Consider the following 16,330-nt stretch of genomic DNA (forward strand, 5'->3'; position numbering starts at 1 on the left):
TATATTTTTTTTACAAATTACTCAAGAGAATTAGTAATACGAAATTATCAGAAATATAGTTCAAAGAATGTACTTTCAATGTACATGACAAATATTAATATCACATACTCAGTATCGCTAGAAAAAATTCCTAAATATTAATACTTCCTTTAACCTGAAAAGTACCATTCCCCATTAACCTAGCTAAATACAAATAATTTCAATAAATCACTCGAAAGCAATGAATAAAAAATGGCTGTTCAACAACGTGTAACAACTTCCGTTCCCCGTCGATTACCAAAAATGGCCGCACGCGAGCGTTCCCTTTTCTCTGTGAAACGGGTCAGGTGTTCCCATCGCGTAACATCCTAGCGTGAAAATAAAAACACCGACCCCGTTTTTCGAAACGCATGAGGCCCCCCTTGTTGCACGTCCTCCTGACGAGCCCGAGCGTTACACGACCGCGAAATACCAGACTTTATCGGAACATGTGCATCGCGATGCCGAGGGCACGCCCGGATTTTCTAATCGTGGAATGCGATTAGTTACATCCGCGGCGTGGGCGTGCGAGAGTAGAATAACCAATGCGGGAGAAACTCGCGTATAGTACAGTAAATATATTAAGGCGTGCGAGGGTACATGCACCTGCCTTGTCCCTGGTAAGAGTCATTTACAACGACCGGTGTAAGTGAAGAGAATTCCGGAGGGATTGGGGGGTCAGAATGGCTAATTGAAAAAGTTCGCGCTCGTTTACATTGTAGTGTAGCCCTGCGGCCAATAAAGCGGCTGCGAGGTGTAACGGTGGGATTTGAATGAAGTCTTGTGGGTGGATAGAGGAATGCATGTGTTTGAACTGTGTATTAGCATAAGTGGAGGCGCGAATAGTTTGGGGGATATTTAAATTGTTCATAGATTAATTGCAAGAAGATTGTAATATTATTTACAAATACTAATATTTTGGAATTTTTTCTAGCGGTGCTGAATATGTGATACTAATATTTTTTATGTATAATGAAAGTATATTCTTCGAGCTATGTTTCTGCTAATTTCGTATTAATAATTCTTTCCGCTAATTCGTAAATATGTTTACATATTTGTGTAGCTTAATAATAACCACTAATTTTTAGATTAAGGGAGTACTGATATTCAGGAATTTTTCCAACGATATATCTATTTAAAATACATACCTTAAACAGTATACATTTACCACATTCTTTTGTATGAAATCATTGGATGCTATTATACAGTACATATTTTCTTGGAATTAAAATAAAAGAAATACAATATATATATATTTTTTTGATATCAGTCAAATGCTTCGTTTATCACCATTTCTCCCAATATTTCATTAAACAGTTTTTACCAGTACACTTTCAAGATCACCAATATCACAAAAATAGGCATTTTTGAGTCGACGAACCAGAATAGCCTCCCTTAGAGGCGCGAATTCCTAACAGAGACGTTGGTCGCGCCTTTGTTCGCGCGCTAACGAGACGCGCTGGGCGTTTTACGCTTGAAACTTGGGCGCGTGCAGTTTTTCTCTAAATTCCTTTGTGTCTGTGCTCGCTAACGCGCATGGTGCACATGCATTTTTCACCTCACCGGGGGAAACGAACGATCCCGTTTGGAAATACCTGCTTCGTCGACGAGCAGCGAGTGGAGGGAGAATGGCGCGGGCATTATTCATCTCCCTAATGGAGTACGTTTGGACTTAAAGAGGCTGCGATTAAATCTAGCGGAGCGAAGTCTTGGCAAATGCTGATAGAACGTTTTATTCGATGATTCATAGATGTCGGATTAACGTTGCCGTTTAGCCGCGGACGTGATTAATGTACCTGGCGCGAATAACGCCGTGGAAGTTTGACGTTTGTTCGCGTTTCCTTTTGACGAGCCTCTTTTCCGCGGTGAGTTGTGCTCCTAACGGGGACACAGAGGTTTTATCACGGACTCGTGGCTAATTTACGCGGCGCTCATAACGATATTCGTGCAAATTTATCGCCTGTCTCACCGTCTTAGACAAGAGATGCTTTTTTACGAGCGCAGTTTGATATCTTGTTTTAAAAATTGTCATTTTTTTAATTTTACAAAAAATTTATTCAAAAATAGAGATTAAAAACTTAAAAGACCTTTTCTGTTGCTGTTTTCTCGAAGAAAAAAAAAAGCAGTTGAAAAATCGAATTGAAAAAAAATATCACCTTATGGAGAATGACAAAACGAAACTTTTTTATGTGTATAGTTTACTCATACGACGTTTAGTTTCAGAGATAAAAATTAAAAACTTAGAAGACCTTTTTCTTGAAATTCAATTTTTGCAACGAACTTCAAACATTTTAATTTTTATTTTCGAAACTAAGCATCCCATGAATAAACTGTAAATATAAAAAAGTTCCGTCTCATCGTTCCCTACAAGCTGATATTTTGTAAAAATTTATTTAACGATTACAAACATTTCTCTGACCCCATTTCTGGGGGGTATATGTATATCTCCTTCGCTGTCAAAGGGTTAGTAATGAATGTTAATGCTTATATGATAACAAATTAAATTATTTGAAGTAATTTCAAGCATTTCGTTAAGTTCATGCAATATATAACACTTCCAACTGTAATTTGACTTTGGAATTTGAATCTCTTTGCTAAATAAAACAACCTAAAACAATTGTTGAAATTCTCGATAAAAAAATGATGAGTATCATTGCAATGAAAAACGATCCAACGTTGCAAGGACTTAATAAAACCCTATTGATGACTTCATATCACTATGTTCTGTAGGAAGTTTCGTAAATGATCGTCAATTTGTATCGGAGCTCGTTTAATAAGCTCATTAGCGTAGCTTTGTGTCCTTCGTTGATAGGGAGGAAGCGATCTTATTTACGTTATCATCATCCTGTCCCCGACACTTCCCACGGGACGCTGGATACTTTTTGCTTCTCGAAGCCATTTCCTCCGGTACATTACCTCTTTCACCCTCTGAACATGAAGTCTCTATTACCCAGACCTTTACAAGACTAGACCTCATATTTCATCTCATGTTTCGATAAATTTATTTCATTAATAATGTGATAGTAAAGTCCAACTAATCAATTTATTAGATAAATTAGTAATGAATGCAAATAGAAATGAGGAGAATGAGATTCATACTATTCATGAGATTGATACTTGCCCTTCTTGGATTGCTTTAATTTTATTTTACCTTTCGAAATAGAAAGTATTTGAAAAAGAAATATAATATTAGTAAATTAATATTATAATTCTGTAAAGAGGAATTGCTCGATCTTCCTATATGGAGGCAGCGTGCACAAATATTAAAATACAATACATACCTGAATTAACTTAACAGTGGCTGTTTTAACCGTTTGCACTCGAGAGGTGACTCTCAGTCACCACTAGGTTTTCTTTAAGTTTAATTTCTTTGGAACTCGAAGTGCCAATAAAATGACTGTCATTGGGGCAAAGGTGACCTGATTTTCAAATCTCAAATTAGAGATTTCATTTTCGAAGTCAATATAATGTTAGCATTCGTGGCAATAGAATGCTAAGAAAGCATCTCGAGTTGCTGGTAAATACCAGAAAAAAGGCCTCGAGTGCAAAGGGTTAACTTAACAGTGGCTGTTTTAACAGATGACTCAATAGTTTTACAATTAAGCCTTTAGTTCGTGTTGCATAGAACTCTGTCGCAATGAAGACATCGCTGTTACGTTTGGATTGCTGGAAACCGTCACTGGTTGCTTCACAAAAGAATGACGATCCGCTGAGAGAGAAAGAGAGAAAGAGAGAGTCGAGTGGCGAACGCGTGGCATGGCGAGGGCGGTAACAGTTTCAATGCCAAGGTTTCCTGCAAACGACGTCGATTTCGCTTGTTCGAGGCTATTGCCTCCTCGCGTCGTTAGACAAACCATCCGCACAGCACGCGGGCTAACACGAGGCGCGCCGGCACCGTAGCGCACCTTCTCACACGATACCATCTCCCTAATTATAGCCAGGCTCATTTGTAACCACGAATCGGAATTCCCGGTTGCCAAGGAAATTCCTCGTTCTGCCTGCGTGGTCCCGCGCATATGCGTTGGCCTGCTATGAAATCACGGACTCGGATTCTAGCCTCGTTACGCTGATCAACTGAAAGTACGCGGCTATACAGGGTGTTCGCGTGTTTTCACGGTGAAGCCTCGCACGCGTTTCAAACGGGACAGAAAGGTGTCGATGCACGTGGACCTGGGAAACTGACCGTGTCTCGGGTGGATATAGAGATAGAGTTGAGCATCCGATGAGCATGGAACATTCGAAGTAAAATGTTGAATTCCAAGCCAAGGAAAATGTTCAACACGGTAAAAAGAAACTTTTGAAGAATTTATATTTTGTACAGTAACGATCCGCACTGTTCCAGTGAAAACTGAATTCTGATTTGCTATTTCTAAAGGGTGAGTAGTGGGTAATGGGGGTCAAGGAATGGTCATGAGCCAGGAAGGATACCAAGTACAACAGGATATAGAAATTTTGGAGCTGAGATCGGTGTTGGGCAAAACCCTAAGGTTCGAATAAATCTAAAGTTTGCCGACATGTTTGTCTCGTTTCCTCTTTTGAACATTTTCCAAAGAAGGAAGCGAGACAAACATATCGGCAAACTTCGGACTTATTCGAAGCCTAGGGTTTTGCCCATCTCTGGCTGAGATTAGGGTGTTTGGCTATGGAGAAATCTATGCTAACAGTTACGTTATGAACTAAGCGTGTTGGTCATCCAACGTCATGGTTTTCAATTCTTCGTCTATTTTCTATGTATCTCAATTTTTCTATCGAAAATCTCGCAAATCTCGTGAATTTCAGATCGAGGAAGATCCGTTCGGACAGATATTTTTGTCAATCTCGCGAATCTATCCCGTGGCCGTCCGGGAACGGAATCGTGAAATGCGCACCGATAGGATCGACCGTAAATCCGAGCCGACAGGCTGTTCCAGCGGATATTTTATGGTGGCCCGTAGAGATTTGGTGCGGACAAGATCGGACCCCGGAATGCGTCGAACGACTCGAAATATTCGATACGGGGCGATAAATTGTTCCGCAACTTCGGCGCGCGCATTCCACGCTGAGCATTTATGAGGAACCTTTTCCTTCGGGGCAACGCTTGAAATGCTGCAATTGTAATAACGTTTCCGCGTACAGTCTCTCGATTAGTCTCTCACCTGTTCCCTCTCGCGAGCTGAAATCTCGAGTTCGCTTCAGGTAGTTTTTCGTGGATTTATTTAACGGAGAATTTGAATAAAACTTCACTTGATTGTTCTTTTATTAAATAGAAATCGTGTGAGCTTATTTCAATTTAAATTGACCACCCCAATTTTATAGACATCAAGACATTTTGTAGTTTTAACGCAGACCTTTAAATGGAACATACAGATTGTCACAGTGAATTTTTTCAATTTAAATCAAAATGCAATTTTGTAATTTGCTGAAAATGTTATATGTTATAGAATCCCAAACGTCCACAAAATTGTGAACAGAATTTTTATCGGATGGTAGAAAGACTTATGGTGAGAGAAATATTGAAATTACATTATCTTCATCATTATGATCTTCTTTGCTCTCTTCTTGATTGTAATCATTTAAATAATTTGTATAAAATGTTTCTTATAAGAAACTTCATGATTTTATTTTGTAATAATACAAATATATTATATTACTTGAATTATATGTATATGTATGTATGTATATATATGTATATATACATAATTATATAATTATATTATATAATATTATAAAATGATAATATATAATAATATATATAATTCATAATATATTCATTATAATTATATTCACTCCACAATTTACAATATATTCCATCCAATCTATATTTTAATAAAAAAACAAAATCCCAAAGCCTCTTTTAACCTCTCGAGAGACGCATCTTTAATGAATATCTGTTTTCTCTAATTAAATGCACAAAAATCAAGAAAATTTCTACCTGTAAATTAATTTTAACACACAAATATGCCGTCTCGCAGTAATATGGTATACTTTTCAATTCCCAAATTGCGATCGTGAGCAAAGGTAATTTTAATATAAAGGCAAGCGTCCCCATACGTATCAATATCCTCCAGAGGTTTAAACACCCTTTATAATTAAGCCCAGCAGAAGCACGCAAAGAAAGGAATTCATACAACATTTATTCCTTCCGTGGATACCATGTGAATTCTTTTTTCATCAATAATAAGCAAATTAAATTGTATACATTTCATAATAAAGCAACATTTCAGTTCCCTGGCCCCGTATAATACGAGATCCACGGATCGCGCAACTGGGGCTCGATGCGCTCGTTTCATCGTATTAATAAAATTCTTCGCGTTCCCTCCGAAATCCCAATGATCACAATATTTTACCCAAATTCCCGTCAGTCCCGTAAATGTATATTGGTCCCGTTTTATCGTTCGCTGTATCCAGCTTCCCCGTTTCGGTTAATTTCGTTATAGTCGCAAATCCTTAATTCTGGCTGGCTGGCCGTTGGCGAGTTCCCATTCTTTCGATGGCCGACGCTTTTGTTGCTCCGATTTTTCTCCGATCGTTCCTACACACGGGAAAGATTCCGATGCTCTACTGTAGCGGAACTTCAACCGGTTTCCGTGGAGCGGGATAGCTTGTGTTACATCAGGTAACTTTCTAATCATGTAAAATAATATGGCTTTTATTGGCCCAAATCGAAAAATTCTTTCGCTCCAAACTAATAGCTCGAAGGAGGAACGAATGCTCTCGTCGATGGAACAGAGACGCACTGGACCTATGGAAGGTGCATTTATCACCCGAGCAAAGAGGCTCCTTCGCGTTATGACAATCCTCCTTTGTGACGTCGAATAAAGCTGTTAAAACAGCCGTAAAATGATTTCTTCCCAGGGGGTTGTTTCGTAACAGTATTATTTGTAAGAGGCACTCAGGTTTTAAGTAACCATATCGCAGGACTATTACTCGAGGTTCTTTATGGGTTTCACCGCGCATAATCTTTGTGCAGATGGGATTCGGAGTTTATTAAACTACGCTGCTGTTATCGCGGTGCTATGGATGACCTGTGCACAGAGTCGTGTCGCATTTGTTATCCTAATGGGGGATTACCAACGGGGTACAACAGTAAAATATCCTTAGAAAACGGGGTGTATTAAGAAAATGTTTACAAAGAAAGTATGTGGTCAATTGTTTTCAAACTTCCAGTACGTTTTACTGAGTGTCTCAAGAGTGCAAAAATGACACCCTGGACACCTGGATTGGTAACTTTGTGGTCATTGGCTAAATCAAGAGAAATTAATAAATTTTCTTTAAATAGCTATAATGCAATACAATTCGATATCTATGGCTATGACCTGCCATAGGATCTTCTCAATATTATACAAAATTAGAAAATGGGATACTATGAATTTCAGAATTTCACAGAATTAAGAAAATGTTTACAAAGAAAGTATGTGGTCAATTGTTTTCAAATCTCCAGTACAGTACGTTTTATTTAACGTTTCGAGAGTGGAAAAAAGACATTGGTAATAATTAATTGGGCAGCTTTGTTGTCACTGATTAAATCTGAAGTCAAGTGAACAAAAAATTTTCTTCAACTAGCTATGATGTAATATAATGCAATACCTATGGCTATGACCTGACATAGGATCTTCTCAATATTATAAAAAAATTAGAAAATGGCAGACTATGAATTTCAGAATTTCACGAAAAAATGTTCCTATTCATTGAAAGCAATAGAGAAAAGACAATTTTAAAAACAACGTCTACGTCAGGCCATAAAGAAAAATTGTCTGATTCTGATTCTGGTTATATTTTCTCTATTTTGTTTCTGTTGAAAATTTTGACACGACATTCTTGAAACTTGTATCATTCGAGCACGATTTCTTACTCCGAGGAAGAAAATGTTTACGATGTAGCTAGAACTCGCATGATGATTTTAATCTGAATAGAGATTGGAAGGGAATTCGTGAAACGAACGAGCCACGGTTCATTAATTCTACTTTCATCGCGATTCCAATTTTAGACGGTCGATCGTAAATTATACTTATAGTTTCCTGTATCTGATCAGCGCGTTGATAGATCCGCGATTTACGTGAATCAGCAGCAACGGGTAGGCATGGAATTCGAGAAGATAAGGTTTTACGGTTTAGGAAGAAACTGCGGAGACGTAGAAAACGATAGCGATATTTCCTTGAGTCCTGGCACTGAATAGATATAAACCCAAAGTCGGGAAGTTGAAACAAACATATTAAAATTCGAACAAGTCGATCAGGGTTGTTCATGGATCTGTGGTATCCAACGAAGGTAAATTGGGATTCGCAAGTCCCAGTATAGAAGAGACTGGGAATATGTGAGATTTGATATGGGCATCCCTAGCATAGTTATCTAATCAATCTAAACATTGACAACAATAAATAGTCTGGTATCCAAAATTCACAATATTTATTATCTATTTAATCAGTCTAAAATTTGACAACAATAAACAATCTGTTCCTCAAAATCCATACTATTCATTACCTTTCTAATCAATATAAAACTAGTCCGAGTCTAAAATTTACGCTATTACCTATCCAACCTATCAAATCGTCCAAAAATCTAGCAAAAATGAATATCCTGGTCTCCGAAAGTCTCCCTATTTATTGTTTGTACACAGGCAATTTTTCTTGCTCGCCTCCCCTAAGTGAAAGATGGTCTAAGGATAGCCGAATGTCGATCAGAGCGGTTTTACTCGGTCTTTCGAGCTAATTGAATTTCGTGGCCAGAGGAAAAGAAGACTCACGGCTCAGTAGGAAGCGATGCAAAGCGAATCGCGAGTTGAATATCCGTGGGTGTTCGACGTGGCTCTTTTTTTTTTCTTTTCTTCTTCGTTGTGCGAACTCGCGCGCACGCCTGTTACCATCCAATCTGTAATTCATTGAGCGCAGAGGGAACAATGGCGGCGGCTGCGCCGCAAACTTTTCCATAATTATACGGTGCTTAAGTCGTGATTACCGTGCACGGGTCCGCGGTGTACCGTCAGCTAGCTGCCACACGGTATGCCGATCAGTTTTCGCAACGGTGGGACGAGGAATCGTTGGTGCTTCCTCGCCATTCCCTTTCTAGGATGGAGAAGATTCATTTGATTTAGGGTTACTCTTCTATTTTTAACACGTTGGCTGCCACGCTATAACTCGTGAAAATTTCTATACACTTAAAATTTTGTCTAGGCTATTGTAGATTAGATAATTTAACATCTCTCGTAGCATTTAATTTTTTAACGTCGGCAAATTCACGAAACCTGTCCAGACATATTTTCATTATTGTCTGACCTTTGAAATTTATTTTTTTAGTTCCTTTATAGAAAGTGCTGTCACCCGTTTCTGGGTGACGTGGCGACGAACGTGTTAATAGTTTCGAGGTATCGTGATTTTCTGCAAGGAAAGTAATTGACAGAATATTGTGAAATTTGGTACGTTTATTTGCACATGTTGTAAGGGTAGAAATGAATTTTGGAGCTTTCAAAACATAGGAAAGTACGATATAATGGAACATAACAGCATAATAATGCAACGTAGTATAACATATTATATCATAAAACACAATATAAGACAACATAACGCAACGAAACACAACAGAACAGAATGCAATACAATAAATAACAGCATCGCTCTTCAATTATTTATAAGGGAAAACCACACAACTTTTAACCTATCCTCATTCACACATTTCAATAAGTCTGAGCGAATGCTTTTAAAATTCATAAATATAATAGAAATCATTTGTCTACTCATCTTTGACCACCACATTATATTTGACAGTTTCAGCACAGGCAGTTCTCATAATTTCATGAAACTCAATGAAACGTTTCAAACAATAGTTAATCAGTATTGAGATACCAATAAATTGAAATTGAAAGTTTGAAACAAGTTGCATTAGTAACTTTTATTCAAAAGTAAAATTGCTTCAGATTCTGCAAAATAGAAAATAATTGAAGCAATTAAACACTCCTAAGGCTAGATGTTTTGGATGAACATTTAGCGCTTTTGAGCCTGTCCTCTAATCTATGATCTGAATACATCACTAACTCCATCATGTATACACAATTATTTTATTAACCACACTCGATCTTAACAAATCGTAAAATATGAAATTGGAGGGGGGACAAGATGAAGCGAAAGTGCAGACCGCAACATTCTTTGATCCGTGTATGACAGAGCCACGTTTACGAGCTGCCATGGGACGGTTGTAACGAGTCTGGTATGTGGTACGCTTTCACCGTTTGCAATATTCATTCATCCACGTATTGTTATTATACGCGCGCGCGAATTACTGCCATGAAAAACCCTCATACACCATGTTTCATCTAAACATACTTATTATTTGACAAAAAATTGTCCATTCAATGAGTAAAATATTAGGTTGTCCCAAAAGTTTCTTTCGTTTTATTAATAAGTAATACATACACAATATTTTATGTCTAATATTACATTATTGAATTGTGTACGATTCATTTTGCTCCATTCCTGTTAAAACATCAATATCTAAGAAATTAGATTGCCTATTTATATAAACACTGCCACACAAAATAATTGAGTGCAAATTGCGAAAGAAACTTTTGGGACAACCAAATAAATAAAATTGTAAAAAGCAATACCTATTACTTACATTCTCTAATAATTATTCTTATTTCTCCGACGTTTATTCACTTATTGTATCATTCGTTAAACTGTTTGTTCGATACATATACTACTAATAAAATATTTTCTTTCTTATACTCAGATATTAGAAGAAGGTGAAACATAATCGTAAATATTCGTGTATTTTTGAAGTTCTCGTGGAACATTTTGCCCAACTAATTTACAACCGGTAATAAACCACATTTCTCCAAAGAAATCGTGACCATCGATCAAAGAGATCTGAGGAGTCGTGCACGAACGAATTAACGCGTGTACCTCAGTAAACTGAAAAGGTCTCTCCCCTTTGGAAGAGAGATCGAAACGCACGTGACCGGTAATAGAGCACGCGCAATAAGATTGTATCGCTCTCGAAACCCTTGTCCGACATCGGTCCCATTATGTAATTACGAATTCACAGTGCTGAGATCGTCGTGCACAGACGATTCAACTTCGCGTTGGGTTATCCAGCATCGAGTCTGCCAAGATTCAATCGGAGATGGGCCGATTCCTTTCTGAAGTAATTTCATCTCGAGTACCTTCATTCAGAAAGTTCTGTATTTGCAGATTTTCTTGGTTTATCTTGATTCTAATTCAGGTGTAAAATTATTATTGCATATTAGTCGTGAAAGAATAATTTTACAGTCGAGTTGCAATTAATTTCATGCTTTTTTGGTTAGAAATTGTTAATTATAATAAAGTATTAGTCATAGTTAATCTCATGCATTTTCATTGAAACATTTCTGTATTTGTCTATTTTCTTAAGTTTAAACTGATTCGAATTCAAATTTAAAGCGTTATCTTATATTATGTTTAAAACAATAATTTTATAATCGGGTTTAAATAATCCTAACAGAAGTAATTTTACAATTGAGTTAAACGTTATATCTTGTCATTCTGTGTGCGTGGAAAGTGCATCTATGCAATCGAGTTAACATTGCTCTTTTATTATTATTTGAATATGAATGCATTTGTAAAATTCTGTTAAAGTTGATCTTTTCTTATTACTTGGATATAGAAAATGGGCCTATAGGATCGAGTTGAAATTATTTCCTATCATCATCTGGCTGTGTAAAATCCGTGGGCCATTTAGCGTCATTTCGCCATTCGCGTTTCGATTCGAGGGTAATGTTTACCTGAAATTTATGCACCGTTTACACAGACAGCTTTAAGCTTGCGGTAACCCACATTCTAGAGAAACCGGAATTCCTTGCGTAAACGGCATTAGCGTTTACGCATTTTACAACGGTCTTTTGACAGACGTTTACGCAGGCATTTCAAACGACTCTATTCGAAAGAGGAACACGGGAAACCACAGCTGGAACGGGAACATAAAATTCAGTATCAACATCGTCGAAATTTATGCGACGAATTCTCGATACGGGAGACAGAGAAACTGTCGACGCTGCGGAATGTCACTGAATGGTGCGATACTAATGTCGAATACTTTATTATTAGGAATGTTCGGTGGAATTGCCGAATCTACAGGCTGATTCAGGCAAAGTGACCATTCAGATTGTTTGTAGCAGTGGTTTGTTAAGTTTTTTAGCAAGGAAACCTTTTAAGGGCAGTTGGACAGGGATGAACAGGGAAATTCTTCGAAAATAAAAACTTTGGGAATTAATTTCAAGGAAATTTACATTTTTCATTATTTAAAAACCTTTACTATTTAACTGTAAACTACACTAGTAATTTTAGAATGATTCTTTGCACCGATGGATGTTTGTCCTGACTTCAATTAAACTCTTGAATGAATCCCAATCATATAAAATTATCATCTTCTTTCTTAAAATTATTGTTTATTTAATCATAATTATATTACTCTCTATAAATGACTGAATGAGATTGTTGAAAGAATTCTATATTTATTTAATTTTATTTCATAGTTGGTCTTAAGTATTCATTTACTTAAAATTTAATGAAGCATGGAATTGGAAGTTCGCTTAAAATAGAACCCTATTTTTATTACAAAATGTCTATTTTATTTTATTAAATATATTGATATTACACGTATCAAAGTGTCGTAAAACTGACAAAGTATACTTTGGTTAATAAATATTATCTTCAATGCAACTATAGCAGCTGAAAGCTTCATTACGAGTTCAGTCATTTTATCTGCAAAAATTTAATGGATTTATATCAACCTCTAACGTTTTGTACGTTTTGTTTCAGGCGAAGTCGAGAGTAAAAGAAGTGTACGCGCAGACATGCATGCTTCTTGGCCAGCAGGGCATGCGAGATTGCGAACTGTTCGGTCTGGCAATACTATCCGGTAAGTGAAACGTCTATTTTACTCTTTTTCTCATTAAATCTTCGTTCAGGTTCTCAAACAGTGCACGAACAGTGCCTAAAATTATTTATATCATTATTAAAGCTTTCACGTGTTTTTCGTTTAAATTTAATTTTACTTCAAAATTAGAAAAATGAAACGTTATGTATTTAAATGAGGCAAGTGATAAGAATAGGCTTCAAGTAATTTGTTTTTTTATATGGCAGAAGTGGTATTATGTGGAATTTGGCACCACTGATTAATCGTAAGTGATAATAAAATTTAACGATAGGTTCCTTCTTCTTTCGAAAATATCAAAAGTGTTTTTCTCAAAATAACGTTTCTTGGTATGAAATGTAATGAACAGGATAATCTAAAAAAGCTACATGAACGATCGAGTTGTATGTACATTATAAAAAAACATTTACCTGAAGACAAAACTTGCTATTAGGAATGTTGGATATATTTATTTTTAGTTGATTTAAAGAAAGAAAAAAGGGACTAGTAAACTGAGTTAGTTCGAATCAAAGTTGTGCCATTTTCTGAATGTTTGAAATCTTAATTTCATGGTGCCTGGAATTAATAAAAGTACCAATAAAAGATAGTTTTTGCAAAATGACTACAAAAAACGCAAAAACTTGGCAAAAAAATGTATTATAACATGCTCAAAGCTACGATCAAATTTGTCGGTAGCTTTGTTTTAAGGAAAACCGATTTAGAAATTTCTGTGGTGTGGTAGCTATTAAATACGAAGTGGTACGGTATGTACGCAACATCTCAAAGATTTCCGTGTGAAATCAATTGAAAATATTACCAAGCGTACTTAAAAATATTATCAAAGTTAACAAAGAAATGAAATAAATTCTTCTCTAAAAAGGAAATCCTGAGAAACACTTAATATTTGACCTTCTAATGTCGTTTCATCCCTTAAGTTTCCACCGGTCTCGAAACAACACTGTAGCCTCGTGGAAATTGTTCACGAGTATTAGTTCGGCGGTGGACGTGTTAACGGACGAAATGCGGTCGGACGGGCCGATGAGCATCGTGAATGACTTGCGAGGTAGCGTATCCGCCTCGAATTACGGCGCGCCACTTTTTAACTTCCTTCGGAGTGGATCGAATTACCGAAGCTCACGCGAGTCATTAGGTGTTGCGTTTCGCGAAAGCGCGAATCCTCGACACGATCGCGAACGTCAAATTGCCCTCCCAATTTCGTGACGGACGCGTCGTTAGCTCGCCGATTGACAGACCCGGCATCGAACAGATGCGTCCCGAATTTTTTGCCTTCCGCGAAGAACGATTACCGCTGCGAGCCACGTGAATCGAGGGGGGACTCGGCTCGATTCCCTCACGGAATTTGCGTTTTTGGCGATGGGATTTAGAAATACTTAAGAGGGCACATCACTGTAACGGCTTCGAAGTAGACGTATTTTTGAGAATTTTTTTTTGGTCGAAAAGTAAGGTGAAGCAGGTGAAGGAATTTATTGCTCGTTGAAGTTAATATATACACATTGAAAAATATAACAAATTAATCTGTTAAGACGTGCCCTATAGTTCAACCTGATTGTCAGCAAAACAAAGAAACTGTATGTACATAGTTCTATTTTAAGGGTTACTGTTTTATTTTTACTAGTTTCCATGCAATTGCCATGACTTTTTTGTTGTTACAGTAATTAACATACATTTTTGAAATTTGGTATGGTTTATTGTCAAATTTGCAATTGTCCTGCAGAATTTGTTTACAAGTTATATGCAATGTTGAACGTTACATCAGGTGAAATAGGACTGGATTGTTGAAATAAATTGAATGTTAGAAGTAATTGACATGATCTTTTGAAACTTGGTATGATTATTTATACAGGTATGCACAAGATTTTGTTAAATTTCCAATTGTCCTGATCAATTTGTTTACAAGTTACGTGGAATATTCTACTTATCAGACAGAACGAACCCAAAGTGTTAGCAGTATTGTGTCTGTCCTAATGATTCGTACCAAGAAAAAGTCATTTTGTTTTATTCATTGTAAATGTGGTTATCGCGTAAACTAAGGACAAAAATGTTAATACAGAATTGACGAAGTGGCTGCAATTTAAACTTATGTCTTTGATTTCTTCAAACCATTTGTAATTTTAGCGGTCCCTAAAAAATAGTAATTTTGAAAATATCCTTATTTAGGACATAGTCTGATTCTATTCATTGGAGGTCAATGGTTCCAGAAACGCAGTGACGTAATCCTTATAAAAATATAACTTGCATGTAAATCTTTCAATATTTTTCTAATATTCACAAACATCCATTTGCAATGGCAATGCAATAATTATTTTCTTGCATGTTTCAAAATACCCCCACGCGTCATTGTTCTAACGTCCAGTCGAGGATTTCCACGATCGTCAGTTATTATACCTTCGGTAAAAAGAAAGAGGTTACTTTCGTTTCAAAATGACATAAGTAAAAATCGTCGCTCACCGATCGATTCGCGGTGAATCTTAAGGCAGAGGAGAAAGTGTCCTAGCCGTGTGTAGCGGCGTATAATCTACGAACGAATTGGAAATGAGAGCGAAATTGCATAAACATCAAGCCCCCTAGCCCCGAGGAGTCTGAAACTCTTGACTAATCTTGAGATCTTTCTGCATACCGTGGTCTTCTTCCTCTGCCTCGCCCTCTGCCCCGTTGCAGAGAGTACGTCCCTTCTCCTCGCCGAATACTCGCTCTCGCCACTACCCTCGCTCTACTCTGCCTTCCCACCAGTCATGACAAGCCGGTCCGACTGGTACCCCCACCCGTGTGGACCCTTCTTGGGCCTCGCAGGGCCCTGCGGGACCCCTACCCCTACATTCCAGCGGGGCCCCATCTCGGCGAGCCTGAGCTGGCGGGTTTTGAGGCGCGCGAGCCATGCCACGACAGGAAAAAAATGCATCTGAAAAGCCAAAACAAGTAGAAAAAGGCGGCATCACACCCCTGCATGCGTGCGTTCGGTTTGCGGGAACGCTGCCCGGCCGTGTCTGTGTTTGTGTCCCTATCTCTCCACGTTCGCCAACCGTACCCCGTCGGACGGTACCGCAGGGCTTCTTCTTCAGCCCCGTCCGCGGCGTAACGCGTTTCCCTGGGTTTGCTTTCTACCTGCGTTTCCTTGTTCGCCAGCCCACGTGTTTTCCTTCCAAGACGAGGGCCCACAGCTCTTCTCTGCCTTTACCGGTGAGCTTCTATGGGTGGCCTTCTTAGCCGTGGTAGCTCTTTCTTTGGCATCGTCCTCTTTTTCCTCGCGACGTTATTGTTACTACCATCTTTGCCTTCCTCTTCGTCCTTTTTGCCGTCCGCTTCGCAGCCCTTTTTTTTTATTGCTCGATGCTTCTTCTTCTTCATCCTCTTCATCTTCTTCATCTTCATCTTCTTCTTCTTCGTCTTCTTCTTCTTCTTCTTCTTCTTCTTCTTCTTCTTCTTCTTCTTC

General features: G+C 37.8%; 1 protein-coding gene across 3 annotated transcripts in view; it reads left to right on the forward strand.

The window, feature by feature from the left end:
* The window catches only part of LOC128890345 (protein expanded-like), a 133,761-nt gene that overhangs the window by 74,120 nt on the left and 43,311 nt on the right, over nt 1–16,330 (forward strand). For all 3 annotated transcript variants that reach the window (XM_054148757.1, XM_054148756.1, XM_054148758.1), the window contains one exon: nt 12,786–12,885. In XM_054148757.1, the coding sequence (XP_054004732.1) occupies nt 12,786–12,885 (100 nt within the window). The remainder of the gene's footprint in view (nt 1–12,785; nt 12,886–16,330) is intronic.

This window comes from Hylaeus anthracinus, unplaced genomic scaffold (assembly GCF_026225885.1).
Source record: "Hylaeus anthracinus isolate JK02 unplaced genomic scaffold, UHH_iyHylAnth1.0_haploid 12000, whole genome shotgun sequence".
Taxonomy (NCBI): Eukaryota; Metazoa; Arthropoda; class Insecta; order Hymenoptera; family Colletidae; genus Hylaeus; species Hylaeus anthracinus.